The sequence below is a fragment of the Chinchilla lanigera genome, unplaced genomic scaffold (assembly GCF_000276665.1).
Source record: "Chinchilla lanigera isolate Chin_1 unplaced genomic scaffold, ChiLan1.0 scaffold00008, whole genome shotgun sequence".
Lineage (NCBI taxonomy): Eukaryota > Metazoa > Chordata > Mammalia > Rodentia > Chinchillidae > Chinchilla > Chinchilla lanigera.
This window is the reverse complement of record NW_004955409.1, coordinates 17007799-17023953: the sequence shown is the minus strand read 5'-3', so window position 1 is coordinate 17023953 and position 16155 is coordinate 17007799. Positions and strand designations below refer to the sequence as shown.

The following is a 16155-nucleotide window of genomic DNA, read 5'->3' as shown; positions in this document are numbered from 1 at the left end:
AGCGGCGGTGGCGGCCCGGGCTCTCCATGAGCGAGCGGCGGCGGCGACGGGTGCGGCGGCACCGGCGGTTCTCGGTCCCCGGGGAGGTACGGGCTTCCTGGGGGACTGAGGCTGGCGGGCGCGGGGCTGCAGGACGGTGCCCCGCGCTCCGCGATCCCTGCGCCTCCGCCTGGCCGAGCAGCCCTGGGGCCCCGGGCCGTGGGGGGGCAGCTCGGGGAGCCGCCGCCACCCGGGCATGAGCGCGGGGAAAGCTGTGCTCCGGTCGGGCGAGGAGAGCGGGGGCGTCGTCCGGATCTCTCCAAAGTGGAGGCCCTGTTGCTGCGGCAAAGCCAAGCCGCCGGGCTCGGCCCCAGCGCTTCCCATGCCGAGCGCGACAACCGCGGTCCAAAAGGCGGCAGCAACTTAAGTCAGTTTCAAGAAAAGCCCGGGGCTGGAGCTCGCCCTCTCCGTTTGCCTCCTTCTATTTTTGCTGAGGTTCGCCTCTGAACAAATCACCTAGTTCATGCTGAAACTACATTAAGGATCATCTAGCTCTTCCTGCCCTCCTCTAAAGAAGTTAGTTTTGTGCCAGATGTACCGCTGTAGTTTAATTCTCGTGGATTGTACCTGTGGCTTTACAGTTCCCTTCATCTGGTCACGCCTGAGAGATCATTTGAAGAAGAATACTAAGAGAGGTGCACACTCTTCCCTTGCAATGCAGTATTTAGGAATCGGAGCTCAAGCCCGTTAAGCAGTCTTGAACCTTACTGCAAGGTTCTGTAGAGACTGAATAGGCCGAACTCAAACGGTGAAAAAAGGTCTTCTCACTTTTAAGACATGTAAATGGCGTATGACTTTTTAAAGTTTAAGAAGTGAGCTTGTTTTGCTAGGCTTCAGATTTGCCACACCCTATAAATGGTTGACTAAAGCCGACACGTTAGCTGGTGATACATAAACAGCTACACTTCAGACTAAATATAGTGTTGCATATTTCGGAGTGCGCAGGGCTGTGCTTCAAGGGGCGAACACCGCTCATGGGAGTTTAATATGTTGCGGAAACAAAATGTTGGTCTGCTACTATGGCAAAAGTTTGGAACTTAATTTTTCACGCATAACTCGGGTCTGCAGTTTATTGAGGTTTGGGCTTACGGGCTTGCAAGGATGCAGCTCTTGAAAAGGTGATCAAAGTGAGACAGACTTAAGTCACTGCTATTGCTCAGTGCTTCCTTAACATGGAAAATAATATGATGTTTTTGGTTTCTACGTTTGTACCAAATAAAGTGAAGTCCAGTAAACCTGGACTTTTTCTATACAATTTCAGGGGGGTTTTTAAATTTCGGCTTATGTAACACACATGACATGACGTGGTTTATTTTGTTTTTAATACTCCCAGTGGCCTTTAAAACAATGTTTAGCTGTCCTTGATGATTTGTTTTGTTTTGAGTTTTCTTTTGTTTGTTTGTTTTTGTTTTTTGTCTTTTTGAGACAGGGTCTCACTGTGCAGTTCAGGCCGGTTTGAGCTCACTTTGTAGCCCAGGCTGGTCTCGAACTTGCGGTGATCCTCCTACCCCAGCCTCCGGAGTGCTAGAATTACAGGCATGCCCGACTTCTTGTCAGTGTTAAGGGGAGAATATTTCTGTTTATTCAAAAACCTTGGGGAAAACGAAAAAAAAAACAAAAAACAAAAAAAAAAAAAAACCGGGCATAGTGGCTGGTGACTCACACCTGTCATCCCAGCACTCCTGCGAAGCTTTGGCAGGAGGATTGCTGCGAGTTTGAGACCAACCTGGGCTACACAGTGAGTTCAAGGCTAGCCTGAACTGCATAGTGAGACCCTGTCTCAAAAAGACCAAAAAGGCGCTAGGAATTTAGCTCAGCGGCACAGCACCTGCCTGGCAAGCGCGAGGTAGTGAGTTCGATTCCCGGTACCGGAAAAAAAAAAAAAAAAAAAATACATTTCAAAAAGACCAGAAAAAGAAAGGGAATAGAAGAATCGGATATTTATCAAGTCTTGAATCAGATTTTCATAGCATGGCATCTATAATTAAAAATACAGGATATCTAGCACAGTTCTAAATTGCAAGTGGAAATCCTAAAGTGAAAAGAAATAACTGGCTATGTTACTATTTAGCAACACGCATGATTACTCCACAAGTGTCGTCTTTCAGAGTTAAATGCCAGAACTGGCCTGCATCTATAGCAACAGGTGCTATTACTACACGGCTTGTATCCTATACGTTTGTAGTATAATTAGTATAAAGACCACTACTGTAAATAGCCACTATTCTCCACCCCAAACTAAGCATCCTGTTACATCTGTTTCTTAAGTGGAGCCACCTATAATAACAGAATGAAGCACAGCTAGTATTTTGGAGAGAGAAGACTTGCCTTAGGAATACATGAGAACGAACTTACTTTGTAACAGGGTTTTTCTGTGTTACAGATAAAATCTGTTACATAGTTCATTTATAGGCCTATCAAATGGGCATTCTATACCTCAAAACAGTTCTCCCCCTCCAAAAAAACACTACATTTAAATTTCTTATTACATTGAGAGGCTGTCAGCCGGGCACGGTGGCACACGCCTGTAATGCTAGCGCTCGGGAGGCTGAGGCAAGAGGATCATTGCAAGTTCGAGACCAGCCTGGGATACAAAGTGAGCTCAAAGCCAGCCTGAACTGCATAGCGAGACCCTGTCTCAAAAAGACCAAAAAAAAAAAAAGAGAGAGAGAGAGAGAGAGGCTATCTTACAATCTGTCTGTTTAGGCTGATTTTTTTTTTTTATTTATACATACCTCAAATATTTACATGTTCTATCTTAAACTTTTAAAATGCAGGATGAAGACACTGTTTGAGGAGATCAAAGCATCAATTAAAAATAACTATAACCAAGATCGATCTTTTTGGAGGCCTGTTCTTCCTTGGGGAGGTGTTTTTACTATCAAAGCTGGCCGCAAAGCAGTATCCTGTACACCGCTCTATGTTGAAATAAGACTGAAAAATACCTGCACCATAGATGGATTCTTGATGTTGTTGTACGTCATTCTTAACGAAAATGAGACTTTCCCCAGGGAGCTTTCTCTTCATTTTGGTAGAGAGTTCGTAGACTGTTTCCTTTATTTAATGGACACCTGCAGTTTTACAACTGTGAAGCTCCTTTGGATTTGGGACAAGATGGAAAAGCAGCAATACAAATCTGAAGTTCATAAAGCTTCCTTGATCATTGATCTGTTTGGGAATGAGCATGATAACTTTACAAAAAATCTTGAAAATCTCATGTCTACCATTCAAGAAAGTTACTGTTCCAACTGGCGATGCCCGACAAGAGTACAGGAAGATCAGCAGCGCACGATTAATATAAAGTAAGTGGCCCTAAAGTCTGTCTCACCCTGTGCACTTTTTTTTAGTGAACATTGCCTTCAGCTATAAGTAGTTATGTACAAAAGCAGGTGATAACCTTTCCGTAGTAAAATAATGGAATTACTAGGTAGGCGAAGTGTTTTGCTCTGTTTTTACTAATAAGACTGTGTGGGTGATTTGCACAGTGGGTTTAACCTGTGGAAGAGCACTTCGGTGCTTTGGGATATTTCACCCTCTGAATAGTCTCTGTTGGGAAGGCCAGGTCATAATCGTAGACAGAAACCCAAGTCTGGTACTTCATGTCCGGAGAGAGTGGATGCAAGAAGCTTTTACACTGCTGGGGAAGTGCCGGAGCCAGCAGTGTTCCTGGCTTCACAGAGAAGGCAGCGCTCCAGGCTGGCAAATGACAGAGACACGGGCCAAACTGGCAAGCCCTGCGGAGTGCCAGGCACTGTTAAAGCCCCCAAGGGACGTGAGTCGGAAAAGGAGTAATTGCCAGTGGAGGAAAAACAGACCCAAACATGTTGTTAGAGAAGATATTTGTGCCCATGTTCCAGAAAAACAGTCTAATAGAGTGTTCCTTTTGGGGATGTACACTCCCTAATTAATTCATTGCACTCAGTCTTTGTGAAATATACATTGTTTCTCTGTATTGCTGATGGTGTCGATTTTGAAATCTGCCAGGGGAAAATACTTTCTTACCCTGCATCATAATAGACTAAAAAGTGTTTTATAAATTATGTTTTTTAAAAACTAGCATCTCACCAGGTGTAATCCCAGCACTCAGGAGGCTGAGACAGGAGGATCATGGCGAGTTCGAGGCCAGCCTGGGTTACAAAGTGAGTTCAAGGTCAGATTGAACTGCATAGCGAGACCCTGTCTCCAAATAAATAAATACGTACGCACATACACACATACATACATACATGCATACCAGTATCATGGGCTGCGTGTGGCTCAGTGGTAGCCACAAGAAGCCTGCAGTTCTATCCCTAGCACCACAAAAAATCAGAAGAAGAAAGAAAAGAACTAGTGTCTTTTAATCTGTAAATGTTTTAACAGTAATGAAATTTTTATAATTTTACATTAATATTTTATACTTCTCTTAACGTTTTTACCATACTCATTGCGTTTTTTTTGTTTGTTTGTTTGGTTTTTGGTTTTTCTCCGGTACCGGGAACTGAACTCACGACCTTGCACTTGCCAGGCAGGCGCTTTTGCCGCTGAGCTAAATCCCCAGCCCCTAACTCTTCCCGTTTTAAGCTTCTCCCTTTTAAGAAAATTTTGTATTTAAAACATCTTTATCTGAGCCCAACAGTGTTTTTTCTGTTTGTTTTTTTAGTTTTTTTGAGACAGGGTCTCACTGTGTAGTTCAGGCTGGCCTTGGACTCACTGTGTAGTCTAGGCTGGTCTCAAATTGACAGCAGTCCTCCTGCCTCAGCCTCCTGAGTGCTGGGATTATAGGCGTGCACTACCACGCCCCGCTTTGGGTTTTAGTTTCTACTCACCAAACCACTGCTTCAGTTGAGGCACTTTTTTTTTAAAGTAAAATAGCAACAACTGCACATGTCGGGATCCCTTTACAGAAAACTTTAATGTCTCTTGGAAAACTTTACATATCAATCTGAATTCCACTGGTTTTTATGCTATCTAGAAGTACAGAGGTTGTCTTGGTGTACTTCATTCTGCTGATAATGAACTGACCTATAGAATTTGTTACCCTAATCATATATTGACCTGTAAGATGTTGAAGCAGCTCTTACATGCATTTTATAATTGTTTTAGTCCCCCCCAAGAAATTCCACATGGAAATCTGATCCGACTGGCTGTGGATGAGCTGTTCTGTTCCAAGATTGAATTATGTGGCGCGCATGGGTGAGCATACAACAGACACTTAAGATGAAAGTACTACTCTTTTGTTTATAAGGAAGCCTGGACCGATCTGCTCTTTGAAGTTACTACATTGTGAAATAGCAACTTAGAAGTGTTGAGGAAGCCTAACACTGTGTGAATCTTTACTGTGCCATCTTATGTTGTATTTTCATTATCAAGTATCCCTCTAGAGAGTATGGTACGACAGCTAATTCACAGATACAAAGCAAATACCTATTCTTTTCTTTTCTTTTCCCCATTAAAACCTGGTTAACAAGAACCCCACTCGCCAAAACCCTCAACTGGATTTTTTTTCCCCCTGTATTCCTCATTTAGGAGAAGGAGATTTATTAATTTCAACCAAAAAATTTAATACAGGAAAAAACATCCAAAGGGGCAAAACACATTAATCCCAGTCTGTTAGCAATTTCAGTGTCTCCATATTGTACAATGAGAAGGAATATTTAGAAAAATGATCTTATAACTGTTTAACCACTAAGAAGGAAAGACAAAAACACAGTTGCTTCATTATTCTTATTAAGTCCAAAAACTGAAGTAATATATTTTAGCAACAAGCATTGAAGTAAATGGTTTTCTGGTTAATGTAACATAGTCAATAATGTTTGTTAACCGAAGAGTATTCCCTGAGCATTCCGGTTAACTGAAATTTTACTGTGCAGCATTTGTTGTATGCTGGTCTTCATTTCCGTAAAAAGAAAGAAAGAATGAAGAAAGGAAGGAACAAACGAACAAAGGACGAAAGAAAGAAGAAAGAAAGAGAAAAAATTTGCATCATACTAATAGAAGATCTTCAATGGAAAAAGGAAAAATTAGTCATATATTTCCTGTCTTTGTCATTATTTGAAAGCAGCAGCCAGGTGTGGTGGCGCATGCCTATAGTCCCAGCACTCGAGAGGCTGAGGCAGGAGGATCTTTGCAAGTTCAAGATCAGCCTGGGATACAAAGTGAGCTCAAGGCCAGCCTGACCTGCATAGAGAGACCCTGTCTCAAAAAGACAAAAAAAAAAAAAGAAAGAAAGAAAGCAGGATAAGAAGAAAAATGTATCTATAAGTAAAAGCTTTTAATACAATTCAGCAGACTCACACTTTCATAGCCCCTAGAACACTTACCTAGATTTTCCAAAAGTTTTTAATGTATCTCTTCTAGCATAGAGAACATAACATAAACTTCTAGGAATAGGTACATAAGATCATATCATTACCCATACCTATAATAGATAATTAAAGTCAAAAATACAACTCACATGTTTTGAAGAGCAGCTTTGTCCCAAGTGTAATAATGTTCATACCCATTTTCCATTTAGGTGTGGCGGCTTAAGAGAATTTTCCCAGCGAGTTTTCTGCCATGGAGCACCTCCTTTTGTCGTCTTAAATATGCAGCACTGGAAGTCTGAGGACCTGGCATATGTACCGTATTACTTGGACTTATCCGACCACAAGTAGGTGTTTTTGGCTTGCATATTTCAAAACAACTAGTAAAAAATAAGTAGTCTATCACAGTTTTGACTAGCCATTAAGATATTGTTTTTAAAAATCCTAGCTGTCTGTAAATTTTTATATTCTGAGTAGGATTAGAATCTGTTAAGGGAGAAGTCACTAGCAGTATGCATAGTGACATGGGACAGACAGATTTGAGTTCAAATCTTATCCCATCTTTCACAAGCTATATAAGGACAATAACTTAACAAGTGTACACATTAGTTTTTTGTTTGTCTTTTGGCAGTACTAGAGGTTGAATCTAGGGCCTTTTCACTGAGTTATATCTGCCTTAACCTCCTGGAGTGCTACAATTGGTCTGTGCCACCATGCCTAGTTCAGTTTTCTTATATGTAAAACAGAGGTGACAGTATCTACTTGGTGCCATTATTGTGAGGATTTAATAATACAGTATGTATATGCTAAGTGTTTAGGATAATGCCTGACACATAGTAAGCAGACAGTAAATACTGCTGTTGTTTGTATTCTAAGTCAAAGTACCCTGTAGTATTATTCAAGAGATCATCATTTAAACTTTGTTATTTATCCTTATTATAAATAAAAATACCTGCATGCAAATCAGAAGCTAGCCGGGCGTGGTGGCACACACTTGTAATCCCAGCACTCGGGAGGCTGAGGCAGAAGGATCACTGCAAGTTTGAGGCCAGACTGGTTAGTTAGTTAGTTAGTTAGTTAGTTAGTTAGTTAGTTAGTTCAGAGCCAGCCTGAACTGTATAGTGTCTCAAAAACACAAAAAAAAAGGAGGAGGAGAAGGAAGAGGAGGAGGGGGAAGGGGATAGGGGGAAAGGGAAGGAGAAGAAATAACATAGAGGGTTCCTCTAACTTTTGCCTTTAAAAGTTTTTATATATGTTTCTTTTTTAACAGAATGTAGATTATGAGTTTATCTGTTGAAATAGGCTTTTAACTCCTAAATCAATTTTAAAACATTTTCCTTGAAATGTATAGTACATGATTTATTTGGATGGATATCTTTTTTAAGAAACAGAATGCAAATAGTCTTATTCTTTAGTTCAGAATTTAAAGAGCGATCCTTCTTAAAACAAGGTATTACAGTTTTCTGCTGCACTTCATCGTTTCGTTTGTAGATACTTGTTGGAAGGTGCCACGTTATTTAACAAAGAGGAGCATCATTATTCTGCAGCTTTCCAGATTGATGGACATTGGATGCACTATGATGGCCTCAGAAATGTGAATTTAATTTTGTTAAATAAACCCCCAGAGTTTCTCCTCTTGTCATCATTGGTTTATATTCGAGCAACAGAGAAATAAATACAGACTGATGCTAAATTCAGTTGTTCTCCCGCCTGCCCGTGCCCCCCACCAGGATGAAGGGCTTTTATTTTGTGTATACTTGGTATCCAAGGAAACAGTTCAACTATACTAGTTTCAGAGGTGTATTTCCCAGTGTTTTGCTCCAGGTAAATGTTTTATATAGAAGATCTATGCAAAAATTTGTATTTCTTTTTTATATTTCCTGGTTATTTTTATACAAGCATATTTTATGTTGAAATAAAATGTATCTATAGTCCTTGTATTTTTAATTTATATGTTCCACAAAAGTTTTTACAATTCTATCTTTAAATTGAAAGAAATTTAAGAGAATACTTTGTCACTGAATTCTAAATTTTTTTTTTTTTTTGGATATACAGGTAAAACCTGGATAACAGTCAGTATTTTAATTTATATAAATTTAAAAGTTCAGGATATATCTGACTATATCTCTTTGCCCTACCTCAACTAGTATCCAAAGTGCACTATAGAGATTTAGTATGAATTTGAATGTACAATTTATGGATGACTTAATTTTACCCATTGCTTTACCTAATTTCCTTGCAGCAATTTTTTCATGTGAGAATTTTTTCCTGGGCTTAAATGATGGTAAATTACTGTAACTACTTGGGTAAAATACTGTAAACCTGCCAGTGGATTTCCAAGTGTTAAGTAAGCTTCCAACCCTAAAGTTACTGTTCAGAATAAATTATATAACTACCCTAAATATTAGCCTCATAGTTAAATGTAATGGAAATTCTCCAATAAAAAGTCACGTTACAGAAAAATCAACTATAAAAAATAATATGTGACTGGATGCTTCATAGTGTTGGGCTAACAAAAAGGACTTTTAAATATATGAGAAGTGTTCTACTGTTTAACTATATGTCCAGCCCAATATCCTTTACCTAGTTAAGTTTTATACTGCCCCAGAGGAAAAGCTAAATTTTTAGAATAATACTTGCCGGCCATCTTGTAGGTAGTAATTGATACTATGAAGCTTTGATTTGCAATATGTCACTAGAATTTTATAGATACCAAAATATTTTTTGTAAGTGTTGCTCTTCCTTTTAAAGGAAAATAATGAAGATTCTCAAGGGAAAATACTTTTCGGAGCTTGTCCCCATTCATTTCAGTGTTTACATTTCAACACAATCTGCTTTAGGTTTGGGGTTGAGATTAGGTGCAATATATTTGAAGATGTCTCCAGGACTGCTCCGTTCACTGCCATATACCAAACTGCTAAGGTTTCATCCAGTAAATTAAGTCTTATCTTGCCTTGGTGCCGTGTTGAGATAACTTTCTATAAGAATAGATAAATGTGGGTGAAACATTGCTGAGAATTCCGTACTCTGAGGGAATACTACGAGAAGTACTTTTATACCTAAGATAAATATGATTTATTTTATAACAAAGAAAACCCTTATCCCAGTATTTATTTAAATAGTCCCCAAGTGTAAAAGCTAGGATTTGGTTTACAGTAAACGTAACCTATAACATATTATAGTATTGCATGAATCAAAATATATAAGAACACAAATATTAGAGTATGTATAAGTGGCATAATTAGCAAATTATTAATATCAGCAATGTTATTCCTAATGCAGATTTATTCCTTTATAAATTGCACTTTATTTGGAATATTAGTTTCTCACAAAACAATGACATGCCTACCTCACAGGGTTGTTGTGAGGATTAAGATGTTTGTTAAAATCTTGACTACCTTGAACGTGCTAATAAACATGTTTTTTCTACCTCTTTATGTATGGGCAGTCTCTCAGATTCTCTCTCAAACTTTTCAGATGTTTTAGAAAATATTTAGACAATAGCTGATGTCACTGTTGTACTTAATGAGTATTGGGAATAAATGTCCTTGTTATGGTAGTGCCTGGTTGGTAGCAAGAAAAAATTATCCCAGGCTCACCAAGCAGTGAATAGACAAAAGAGTCAGAAAGAATCAACCATTTCAAAGTGCTTGCTCATGCCTGTAATCCCGGTACTCTGGAGGCTGAGGCAGGAAGATCACAAGTTGAAACCCAACCCAGGCAATTTATTGATTCAGGGCTATCCTGTCATAAAACAAAGGACTGAGGATGTAGCTCAGTGCAAAAGGCCCTGGGTTTGGTCACCAGAACCACAAAAAAAAAAAAAAAAGAAGGGGGTCGGGGAGGTAAGAGGGGGAGAAGAACTAAACTGGACTCTGAAATGTAAAGTTGAGGGTGTGGTAATTTCCTCATAATTCCAACACCCTTGGAGAAATCAAAATAATCTCCCGAGGGAAAGGGAGTAGAAGGTATGAAGGAATAATCAGACTGTTTTTAATCAAAATACCACAAACTTAACTTTTTCTCTATAACAAAGAAATCTTTTTCTTTCCAATTTGTGCGAATAATTTTACTTAAATTATTCCTTTAAAATAGCTTTTCACTTATAAATTATTTGGTTTAATATCTGAGGAGCTGTCATTAGATCTGATCCAATAAACCAGAAAGAGAAACTTAAGTCCTGAGTAAGAGTGACTCTAACGTTCTATTTTTTTTACTTTGAGCAAACTATGTAAGCAGATAATTACGATGACACATGAACAAAAAGCTGTGAATGTTGAACATATGACCCATTTAGTTTTATAACTAAATGATACGTAATTGGCAATAAGGCATTACAAGTAGGTAGAATGGGTAAGCCATTCATGTAAAACGACTGTTAATAGGGCCTGGGGATTTAGCTCAGCGGCAAAAGCACCTGCCTGGCAAGCGCAAGGTCGTGAGTTCGGTTCCCGGTACCAGAGAAAAACCAGAAAAAAAAAGGACTGTTAATAGTACAGCCCAAACATTTGTATTGTCATCTTCATTTGTTAATGTTCTGCCTAAAATTGTGTATCTTTTAAAGTTCCTCTTATTGAGGCACTCACAGACTCTAAAATCTCACGTTTGCTATCAGGTTCTACCATCCTACCTAACTGGCCCAGGTTGCACTTTCATATCCTCTGGACAGCCTCTTCCTATGATTTAAATGAGGATGTCCCAGCCAAAGTTCATGTTGAACTTAGTCCCCATGGTGGTGGTATTGAAAGGCGGGGTTTTTCAGGAAGTGATTAAATCAATGAGGCTTGGCCCTCCTTAATGGGATTAGGTGCCCTTATAAAAGAGCTTGAGGGAATGAGTTCAGCCTTGTTGCCCTCCTGCCTTCTACCATCTGAGGACACGGCAGTAAGGCTCTTAGCAGATGCTGGCACGTTGATCTTGGACTTCCAAGCTTCCAGAACTGTAAGGAATAAATTTCTATTCTTTATAAATTATTCAGTCTAAGGTGCTTTGTCATAGCAACAGAAAACAGACTAAGATGCTCCTTTAAACTCAAATATAATGTGGTCCCAGGAAAACATAACCTTTTACGCCCTCTCTGAGAAACTGAGCAAGAATAAGTCAGTAGGGAAGCCTCCGTACCTGCATGATTTACTTGCTGATACCTACCTAAGGCTGTGGATCAGATTATCCACTTCCAAAGGAGTAATGGGTTCCATAGTCTACCCACAGCTTCTCAGTAAGGTGTTTTGAGAGGATCAGGAGAAACTGCTTGAAAATGAAAACGGGGCTGGGGATTTAGCTCAGTGGCACAGCACCTGCCTGGCAAGCGCAAGGTCATGAGTTCAGTTCCCGGCACTGCAAAAAAAAAAAAAATGAAAACCTGAAGTGCTTTGGCAGGACCTTAGAATAGATGGGGAGCAGGAGTTTTGGGAGAAAATTGGCTGTGTAGGTAGGAAGTTATAAACTTGCTATTTGTTTGGCTGGCTATATCTCCATTAATTGTTTTGTCTTTGAATTTTGTGTGTCTCATTTTTTAATATAAGAATAATATGTAAATGAGCACAAAAACATAAGAAAATAAAGATTATCCATAATTTCTCTGCCCAGTGATAATCATTGGTTCCTGCTAGTAATGCCTTTTTTAAAAAATCCTGCCTGGGCCGGGAGTGGTGGAGCACACCTGTAGTCCTACCAGTCAGGAGGCTGAGGCAGGAGGATCTCTGCGAGTTTGAGGCCAGCCCCAGTGTACACAGTGAGTTTAAGGCCAGCCTGAACTACATAGTGAGACCCTGGCTCAAAACAAAAACAAAAGTCCTGCCTGGCTCTATAGAAAAAACAAACAAAGAACCAAGGATTTAGGGCTTTGAAAGAAGTATATACCCTGGAGGCCAGCATAGTGGTGATGACGGTAATTATAAGAAAACTCCAGCAGGACAGTGAGGTTCAGAAAATAGCTGCAGCTGCACACACAGCTCAGTGGTAGATCACAGGCTTAATATGTGCAAGGCCGGGGGTGCTATCCTCAGCACCACAAAAAAGGAAAAGCTACTGTCGCCTGTTGAGCTGCTTCTTTGTGCCCAGGTACTTGCCTTCAGAAACATTTATCTTTTCAAATCTTCAAGAACCCCTTTTGATGAAGGATGTCATTCCTTTGTACTTCGCTCTCTGCATCTCAATCATAGCAGCCGAATGCCAGAGCTGGGAAGCCCTGCTGTAATGGTATAAATTGTCAAAAAACGAATGCAAGCAAGCAGATTTCCTGTGAATCTAACGTCGCATGTAACAAAGATTAAAACAGGCTGACCATAATTAGCTTCAAAAAGCGTAGGTTGGCTGAGGGAGTTTTTGAAGAGGAAGAAAATAGGCACAGGAAACAGCTCTGCAAGCTGGGCATGGCACGGCGGCCGTCGCCTTCAGTCCCGGCGCTCAAGGAGACTGAGGCTGGAGGACCACAAATTCAATCCCAGAGTGAGCCACTCAGTGACTCCTGTCTGAGCATTTTACTGGGGGTGTAACTCGGTGTGAAGGCCCTATTTCCGGTCCCCAGCACAGGGGGGAAATTCTGTACACCTGTACGTGGAAGTTTGAGGGCAATGGGAAAGTGAAAGACTGGAAAACAAAGAACTGAGCTATGCTCCAGTCCAAGAGACCCGGGGGAGGGAAATGTGATTCGGGGGCGACAAGGTAGAACAAGAGGATAGCAAACACGACTTCCCCCGCATCGCTCCCCCAGCGCATACTTAGTGGCGCATATTACTATCTGCAATTTGAATTAGATGGGCTGCCTGCGTGGAGACGTGTACGTGGGGAGCGGGGCGGGTAAAGCAGAGATGCCTGCGCAGGGGACGGGGCTGGGGGTGCTAAGCGGGCAGCTCTGTCAGGTCTTCCAAACAGGCTCTGGCCCGGTGCTGCCTGGCACCCCTGGGAAGGACTGGGACCACAGAGACTACAGATCATTCAGCTTGTGAGTTTTGTAGGGCAATTAGAAGGTCCTAGAGCCTCACTCTACCTCTAAGGCCCAACTACCTTTTATTTCCATGAGCACAAAGATGAAAGAGTTTTCAAACACCTTAAAATTTCTTTTTTTCTCAATTTTTAATCTTTAATAAGCACGTGTTTGCAGGACGTAAAGATCTCAAACCTTGTGGGGAGTTGGTACAGGAACATAACACAACTCAGTCCCGCTTTGATCTCCTTCCTGCCTTCCCCTCCCCTCCCTCCATCTCTGGGTTCCTTTCGCTTTTGCGAAAGATCTGTCTCCCCGTTTCCTCTTATCTTTTAGTTTGCTCTATTCTTTGGGTTTCTCATGTGTGAGAAACCCTGCGGTATTTAAGCTTGTGAAACACCTTCGAAATAAAGAGAAATTTATTGTAACTACAGCAATCCAATAAGATTAATAATTTTTTTCTATTTCTGATTTTTTTAAAAAACATGAAAGGGAGCCGGGTGTTGTGGCGCACGCCTGTAATCCCAGCAGTTGGGAGGCTGAAGCAGGAGGATCGTTGTGAGTTCGAGACCAGCCTGGGTTACAAAGTGAGCTCAAGGCCAGCCTGAAGTGCAGAGCGAGACCCTGTCTCAAAGACAAACAGCAAAAACAAAAAAATGAACAGAAGTCACTCGGCTTGGGCCTTCTTTAAATACTTTGGTGGCCGGGCGTGGTGGTGCGCGCCTGTAATCCCAGCATTCCGGAGACTGAGGCAGGAGGATGGCCGTGAGTTCGAGGCCAGCCTCTACTACATAGTGAGTTCAAGGCCAGCCTGAACTACACAGCGAGACCCTGTCTCAATCAATCAGTCAATCAATCCAGCCAGCCAGCCAGCCACCCAGCCACCCAGCAAACACTTTTGTGAATGAGTGGTCATCCGGACTCAGAGGAACAGGTTATTTCCAATTCTTGCAGTATAGTTCATGAGCACTAGGTGGCAGGCGCTCCCCAGTATGGAAGGGAAAGGCGCCGGAAAGAAAGAGCCACATCTGAGCTTTCTGGCCAGAAAGGATTAACTCACTGTATTTTGGATGAAAGGAGTACAATTTTCATTCAAATACACAGAGGTGTTGTCTTTGATAAAACTCCTCTTTCTGCCAACACCTCAGCTAAAACAGTTGCAAGAAACCTCAGGAGGTTTCCTGACTTCCTCTCATCCTTCATCGTTTCTGGGATCGGCTCCTCTTTCTTTACCTGTTCCTTCGCGAGGCCTTAGCAATTCCTCTTCTTGGCAAGCTTATGGAAATGCCCGAAGAACTGCCTCTGATTCAGAAGGGCCTCCTTTCCACCAGGAAATATATTGGAACTGCAGACTTTCTAAGTGAATCATGGTGTGTGATCGCCTTAGCACTGGATTATCTCTATTATCATCAGGTGTGTGTGTTTGTGTGCGCGCGCGAGACAGAGAGAGAGAGAGAGAGAGAGAGAGGAGAGAGAGGGAGAAAGAGACTACTATGTAGCCAATGCCAACCTTGAACTCATGGTCCTCCTGCCTCAGCCTCCAGAGTAGTGGGATTACAGCTCCGTCCCTTACCACACTTACCTGGTTCATCATGACTGGTTTTCATACTATCAAACAAACAAAGTAAAAGTACGACAGTTAAATGTCTGGCTGAGTTTAAGTGATCCAGGCTCAGTCAGTGCTTGTGTGGCTTTAGCCTCACACTTAACCTCTCCGTTCCTATCTTCTCGGGAAAGCAGAGATTATCATAGAACATATCTCATAAGGTTGTGCTGACATGATCACGAATAGTGCTTAGTAACTCACACACAGAAAGCATCAGTGTGGGATCAGCCACCACTGTGGATTCCTCTTTCGAAGTTTTATCAAGAAATTAATGTAGAAGCTGAGCGTTGCTGCTGCAGAAAACGAACGGATTTTGTGCATGTATTTCAAATTGGTTGTCTGAAGATTATTGGGAGTACTTGGGCGGCCACTACGCTCACAGGAAAATTTACACTATTAAAACATTAAAAATTGTTAAATACGTGAATGAGTTTGAAATGCAAAAAACAAGCCAAAGCAAAAATGTAATAGTAGCCGGGCATGGTGGCCACCTGGTGGGATTATAACTGTCCAGCACTCAGGAGGCTGAGGCAGGAAGATTGCTGTGAGTACAAGGCCAGCCTGGACTACATAATGAGTTCAAGGCCAGAACTATATAACAAGACCCTGTCTCAAAAAACAAACAACAAAAAGGGGAGGAGGGGACAGTAAAGTGAGTGGCTTAAATTTCCTTCAGGAGCAAACTATTTTGAAATGTCCCACCCTGTTCCTGTGTGAAATCATTTCTTTACCAGATACGGTCCAAAATTGTTTTGTTTGTTTGTTTTGGTTTTTTATGAGACAGCGTCTCAGTAGGTAGTCCAGGCTGGCCTCGAACTCGTGGTGCTCCTCCTGCCTCCGTCTCGCGAGTGCTTGGAATGCAGGCGTACAGCATCACATGGTGCCAAAACTATTTATCCCTTTGCTGTCATCTGAGTGTTTATACTTTTCTGCCCCCATTCACATTTCAAGTCCCCACCCCCAGCATGATGGTATCAGGAGATGGGCCAGGTGATGAAGAACAGCCCTTATCAATGAGATCAGTGCCTGTGGCGGGCTGACAGCTGCTGGTCAACTTGTCACACCCAGCTGAACTGAACCAGCGTGGTGCTGGGTGTGGGAGGCCCGCCTGAGGGTTGTAGCTGGTAGCATAAGAGGCAGACCTAGAGAAGAAGCTGACGCTGTTGGGAGCTGGTAGAAGCTGTTGGGGGCCTGCTGGAAGCTGTAAGGAGCTGTTGGTTCTCTTGGAGGAGCTTGTCATGCTGGCTCTCCTGATGAACTCTGCTGCTCTCATCTTTCAAGGAGCTTGGGACCTTGTC

General features: G+C 41.6%; 1 protein-coding gene and 1 pseudogene across 1 annotated transcript; both read left to right on the top strand.

The window, feature by feature from the left end:
- The window catches only part of LOC102004250, a 9494-nt pseudogene extending 9385 nt beyond the window's left edge, over window positions 1-109 (top strand).
- Window positions 1-9760, top strand: LOC102011283 (chromosome unknown open reading frame, human C14orf28). Its single transcript, XM_005376875.1, has 5 exons — window positions 1-50; window positions 2817-3341; window positions 5125-5214; window positions 6536-6670; window positions 7815-9760. Exons 2-5 carry the CDS (start codon window positions 2818-2820, stop codon window positions 7996-7998), a joined length of 933 nt encoding a protein of 310 aa, XP_005376932.1. The 5' UTR covers window positions 1-50; window position 2817; the 3' UTR covers window positions 7999-9760.
- The last annotated feature ends 6395 nt before the right edge of the window (window positions 9761-16155 follow it).

Coding starts and splice junctions, on each gene's coding strand:
- LOC102011283 (XM_005376875.1), top strand. CDS start 2,818: ATGAAGACACTGTTTGAGGAGATCAAAGCATCAATTAAAAATAACTAT. Junction 5,215..6,535: donor GAATTATGTGGCGCGCATGG/GTGAGCATACAA, acceptor TTTTCCATTTAG/GTGTGGCGGCTTAAGAGAAT. Junction 6,671..7,814: donor TTGGACTTATCCGACCACAA/GTAGGTGTTTTT, acceptor TTTCGTTTGTAG/ATACTTGTTGGAAGGTGCCA.